Genomic DNA, 6,246 nt, shown 5'->3' on the forward strand with positions numbered 1-6,246 from the left:
CCCGGGTTAGTTAACCCAAGTTACCAAGTGATGAAGCACTCCTAAGAACTTATTCATCCAAGTAGATCCTTGGTACAAGAGCACCATAGACACATTCCTCAAAGTTCAAGCCCTTGGTGCCTAACCTTATTCTTTATTACCTTTCTTTCTTTTTCAACTCTTAGTGTTCTTTTCCTTTTTCTTACTGGGATCTTATTATTTAGCTAGTCTCATGGGGTGTATTTCAAGCATATGATTCAGGACAGATAGTTGCCATCCCACCTTGTTGGTGAACTAACTTAGCTAAGTGATTACTACACCACAAATTTAAGGACTTACTCCACAATTTGAACTCCCCTCCGGTCTTTCATAACATCTCTTTTTATTTAACTTAAAAGGACAAATATATAATAAGCAAGATGCAGATGAAGATAGGTAACTTGAACCAGCACACATATGAAAAAGGCAAGAAAAATACTAAAGACAGCATTGAAAATCCTAAACTACCATGGAAGCATGTTCTATTTCATACATGATTTTCCTTATTTAATACTTGAAAAAGATGGGACAATGAGGGAACTCCACCACCTTTTACTCATGGGGGTGCTCATGCTCTCCTTCTTGTTTGTCATCATCCAAAATTTTTGCATTTTTCTCTGCCTTCTTGGATGATGGTGCACCAATTCTCCAGGAGATTCCTGCAAAGTCGTTGGAAGTTGCTTGTTCCCAAAGCACTTGAGAAATAGTTAGTATGCATGTATGCTTGTGAATTTCTGGACTTAACTTGGTGTGTGAACACCAAACTTAGTTTCTTGCCTAATACAGCAGGTTGAATACATGTAGAAAAGCTCATGTATTATTATCAGCAAAACAACTATGAACTAGAAACTAACTACTGTTAAGTGGTTCCCCTGATTGGTTGGATCTAGCAATTTGCCCTTGAAGGAGTGTAGTGTGATTCTAACTGAAATCTTTGGTGGAACACCAAACTTAGAATTACACACTCACTCTTGCATTGCTTTGGTGTGTAACACCAAACTTAGCTCCTCATAATACGGGAAAAACTACTTGTGATTTTTATTGAAATGCAAATGAAAAGAAAACTACCTTAGGTTGGGTTGCCTCCCAACGAAGCGCTCTTTTAGCATCGCTAGCTCGACGATTCCTCCATTATTTGAGGTGATACTTCACTTTGGGGTTTTCCCCCATGTTGCCCATGTAGTGTTTGAGCCTTTGTCCGTTCACAGTGAACGTTCTCTTTGAACTTTCCTCCATAATTTCTATGTGTCCATACGGAGAGACCTTTGTGACAAGAAAGGGTCCTGACCACCTTGATTTGAGTTTCCCAGGGAAAAGTCTTAATTTGGAATTATAGAGGAGCACTTGCTGTCCTTCTTCGAAGCTCCTGGGTGTCAAATGGAGGTCATGCCTTCTCTTTGCCTTTTCTTTATAAATCTTGGCATTTTCATTGGCTTGAGATCTGAACTCCTCCATTTCTTGCAGCTGCAAGACCCTCTTTTCACCAGCAGCAATGCTATCAAAATTTAGCAGCTTAAGAGCCCAGAGGGCTTTGTGTTCCAGCTCCAATGGTAGATGACAAGCCTTTCCATACACCAGTTGTATGGAGACATGCCGATTGGTGTTTTGAATGCCGTTCTGTATGCCCACAGAGCATCATCCAGCTTCTTTGACCAATCCTTTCTTGATGCTCCCACAGTCTTTTCCAGAATCCTTTTTAGCTCTCTATTATATATCTCAGTTTGTCCACTTATTTGGGGGTGGTAAGGTGTGGCAATCTTGTGTTTCACCCCGTATCGCAGGACGAGAGCTTCTAGTGGTCTGTTACTAAAATGGCTCCCTCCATCACTGATGAGTGCTCATGGGACTCCAAACCGGCTAAAGATATTCTTTCTAAGGAAGTTCATGACCACCTTGTTATCATTCGTTGGGGTTGCAATAGCCTCTACCCACTTGGAAACATAATTCACTGCTACCAAGATGTATTTGTTTGAATATGAGGTTGGGAATGGTCCCATGAAATCGATTCCCCATACATCAAACAGTTCCAGTTCTAAGATGAAATTTTGTGGCATCTCATTTTTTTGGGTAAGTTTCCAGCTCTTTGACATTCATTGCAATTCTTTACCAGTTCTTTGGCATCCTTGAAAAGGGTGGGCCAAAAGAATCTGCTTTGTAACACCTTGGCTGCAGTTCTGTCCCCTCCAAAATGGCCTTCATAGCATGAGCCGTGGCAGTTCTACAAGACCTCTCATCCCTCTTCTTCTGAAACACATCTTCTCAGGATTCTATCTGGACACTTCTTGAAGAGATATGGCTCATCCCAGACAAAATATTTTGCATCATTGATGAGCTTTCTCTTTTGATGTTTGTTGATCTCTGGAGGTAAAGCCCCAGTTGCCTTGAAATTGGAAATGTTTGCAAACCAAGGTGCTTTGTGAACCGTCATTAACTGCTCATCTGGGAAACATTCATTCACACTTGTACCATGTGTTCCACCCTTATCATGAGGGATTCTGGACAGGTGATCCGCTACCTTATTCTCCACTCCCTTCTTGTCTCTAATTTCAATGTTGAATTCCTGCAATAACAAGATCCATCTTATTAGTCTTGGTTTCGATTCTTGCTTGGCAAACAAATATTTAAGTGCTGTGTGATCTGTGAAAACGATTACTTTGGCACCAATGAGGTATGATCTAAACTTGTCAAATGCAAAAGCTATTGCCAGCAACTCCTTTTCAGTAGTGGTATAGTTTCTTTGAGTATCATTGAGGACTTCGCTGGCATAGTATATTACATAGACTAAGTTCTCTTTCCTCTGTCCTAACACTGCCCCAACTGCAAAGTCAGATGCATCGCACATCAGTTCAAATGGTAAGTTCCAATCAGGTGGGGAAATGATAGGGGCAGAGGACAACCTCTTTTTCAAGTTTTTGAAAGCTAGCATGCACTTTTCATCAAAGACAAATGGTGTATCAGATACAAGGAGATTGCTTAAGGGCTTGGCTATCTTTGAAAAATCTTTAATAAACCGTCTGTAAAAGCCAGCATGCCCTAAAAAACTCCTAATTGCCTTGACATCACTTGGTGGAGGTAATCTTTCAATGAGTTCCACCTTAGCTCTGTCTACCTCAATGCCCTGGTTAGACACCTTATGGCCAAGGACTATTCCTCCTGTTACCATGAAGTGACATTTCTCCCAGTTCAAGACTAGATTGGTCTCTTGACATCTCTTTAACACCAGGGCTAGGTGATCTAGACAATTGGGAAAGGAAACTCCGAATACTGAGAAGTCATCCATAAAGACTTCGATGAATTTTTCTATCATATCTGAGAAAATGGAGAGCATGCAGCGTTGGAAGGTTGCAGGTGCATTGCATAGCCCAAATGGCATGCGCCTGTAGGTAAACACTCCATATGGGCAAGTAAAGGAGGTTTTCTCTTAGTCTCTTGGATCAACCACTATCTGGTTATATCCTGAATAACCATCGAGAAAACAGTAATATGCATGTCCTGCAAGTCTTTCCAGCATCTGATCCATGAAAGGAAGGGGAAATGATCTTTTCGCGTAGCTTCATTGAGTTTTCTGTAGTCTATGCACATCCGCCATCCTGTGACGGTCCTTGTAGGGATTAGTTCGTTCTTCTCATTGGGGACTACATTGATTCCTCCCTTTTTTGGGATAACTTGTACAGGGCTTACCCATGGGCTGTCTGAGATCGGATAGATCACTCCTCCTTGCCACAACTTCATGACTTTTTTCTGTACCACTTCCTTCATGACTGGGTTCAGCCTCCTTTGGGGTTGAATGGATGGTTTGGCATCATCTTCCAACAGTATCTTATGCATACATATGGCCGAACTGATTCCTTTTAAGTCAGCAAGGGTCCATCCTATGGCATCTTTGTGCCTTTGCAATACTTGGAGTAGCTCTTCCTCTTGTTCTTGGCTGAGGCATGAATTTATGATCACTGGATAACTTTTATTTTCTCCTAGATATGCATACTTGAGAGTGGGTGGCAGTGTCTTTAGTTCAAGTTTGGGTGCTTCTTTGTTTCCATTCTTCTCCTCTATTGTGCACTGAGCTTGAACCTCAGCTGTTGCAGCTTCTTCGCTTGATGCTGATTCCTCCTCTTCTGTTAACCCCTCAAGTTCGTCTTCTTCAAAAGTCTCTTGTACTACATCTTCCGGTGAGTCCAACCTCATACATTCTCCCAATGGTTCCTGTAGGTAGTCCATGGCCTTGAACACATTGATCATCATTGTTTCATTGTGTAGTCTAAAGGTAAGTTTGCCCTTTTGGACATCGATGACAGCTCCGGCAGTAGCTAAGAATGGTCTACCCAAGATGATAGAAGCCTTAGCTCCTTCCTTCATGTCTAACACTACAAAGTCTACTGGAAAGATAAAGTCTCCTACCTTCACTAGCAAGTCTTCTACTATGCCGTGAGGAAATTTGAATGATCGGTCTGCTAGTTGTAAGGCCATTTTTGTTGGTTTGGCCTCCTCAATCTTCATTTTTCTCATCATAGCTACAGACATCAGATTTATGCTGGCTCCTAAATCACATAGAGCCTTCTCCACTGTTATTTCTCCTATAATACAAGGAATCTGGAAGCTCCCAGGATCTTTCAATTTCTGGGGCAGTTTATGTTGAATGATGGCACTGCATTCCTCGGTTAGTATCACATTATCGTTGTTCTTCCAGCTTCTCTTCTTGGTCATTAACTCCTTCAAGAACTTGGCATAGAGTGGCATTTGCTCTATTGCTTCAGCAAAGGGTATGTTAATCTGTAGTTTCTTGAAGATTTCTAAAAATCTGGAGAACTGGCTGTCATCCCCCTTCTTCCTCAATTGTTGAGGATATGGGACTTTCGGAACATATGGCTTTAGCTCTTCTTCCTTTTCATGTGAGTTGGAGGTGGGGATTTGAACTTCATCTTGTTCTTCTTTTCTTCCAATTGAATCTTTCTCTTGTGGTTGCTTGGAAGTCTCCTTTAATTCCTTCCCACTTCTGAGGGTGATAGCTTGACACTCCTCCCTTGGCCTTGACTCAATGTTGCTGCAAAGGTCATGGCCAGGAGCTTGCTGAAATAGGTAGCCAATTTGTGTCTCAAGTTTCTTGATGGCAGCATCTTGATTTTGCATGTTGGATTGCACTTCCTCTCGGAACATCTTACTATCTTGGATTTCCTTGCATATGCCTTCAAGTAGAGTTTCAATCCTTGAGAGTCTTTCTTCCGATGATGGAGAGTTGAGATTGGAAGGATGAGAAGGGCTATTTTGACTTTGGTATGGATGTTGAGAAGTGTTGTTAGGTGGGTGTTGATATGACCTCTGTGTGGAGTGTTGGTGAGCTGCATTGTTGTTGGGGTTGTGGCGTCTCTGATCTTCGCCTTGATCTTGTTGGTTTCCCCACCCAAAGTTTGGGTGGTTCCTCCAACCGAGATTATATGTTTTGGAGTATGGGTCATGGTGCTGCCTAGGTGAATTTCCAATGTAGTTGGCTTGTTCCTGATCACCCTCTGCTTCTTCATTCACTCCTTCTTGAGCTGCTACTGAGGTGGTGATTGCTGCCACTTGATTCCTCTCTATCTTTTTGGTAAGGTCAGTCAACTGCTTGGTAATAAGCTTGTTTTGAGCAAGTAGTGCATCCACATTGTTCAGCTCCATCATTCCTCTAGTGTTGCCTCTTTCAGAAGCATAGAAGTAGTCATTCTCTGCTACAGTCTCAATGACATCTATGGCTTCTTCAATGGTCTTCTTCTTGTTCAGAGATCCCCCGGATGAGTGGTCTACTGCCTTCTTTGATTCATACGAAAGGCCTTCATAGAAAATGTGCAACTGTACCCATTCATTGAACATATCTGGCGGGCATCTTCTTGTCAGGTCCTTAAACCTCTCCCATGCTTCATATAGAGTCTCGCCATCTTGCTGCCTGAAGGTTTGTACCTCAGCTCTCAACCTGTTGATTCGTTGAGAAGGATAAAATCTTGCCAAGAATTTGTTCACCACGTCTTCCCAGGTTGCTAAACTCTCCTTTGGAAAGGATTCCAGCCATTTAGATGCTTTGTCGTTGAGTGAGAAGGGAAACAGAAGTAGTTTATAGGTGTCAGGGTGAACACCATTAGACTTCACAGTATCGCATATCCTCAGGAAGGTGGTTAGATGTTGATTGGGGTCTTCTTGGATACTTCCTCCGAATGAACAATTGTTCTGAACAAGGGTGATGAGATGTGGCTTTAGTTC

General features: G+C 42.1%; 1 protein-coding gene and 1 non-coding gene across 2 annotated transcripts; one reads left to right on the top strand and one right to left on the bottom strand.

Moving 5' to 3' along the window:
* Positions 1-3,162: 3,162 nt before the first annotated feature.
* Positions 3,163-4,485, bottom strand: LOC148573282 (uncharacterized). Its single transcript, XM_088505720.1, has 2 exons — positions 4,090-4,485; positions 3,163-3,171 (listed from the first exon to the last, which is right to left on the bottom strand). Exons 1-2 carry the CDS (start codon positions 4,483-4,485, stop codon positions 3,163-3,165), a joined length of 405 nt encoding a protein of 134 aa, XP_088361846.1.
* Positions 4,486-5,857: 1,372 nt separating this feature from the next.
* LOC148573283 (small nucleolar RNA R71) lies at positions 5,858-5,964 on the top strand. Its single transcript, XR_015906154.1, has one exon. It is a non-coding gene; the product is annotated as a small nucleolar RNA R71 (small nucleolar RNA).
* Positions 5,965-6,246: the final 282 nt, after the last annotated feature.

Source organism: Arachis ipaensis, chromosome B2, assembly GCF_059453495.1.
Source record: "Arachis ipaensis isolate K30076 ecotype BB chromosome B2, ASM5945349v1, whole genome shotgun sequence".
In the NCBI taxonomy this organism is placed as follows: domain Eukaryota; kingdom Viridiplantae; phylum Streptophyta; class Magnoliopsida; order Fabales; family Fabaceae; genus Arachis; species Arachis ipaensis.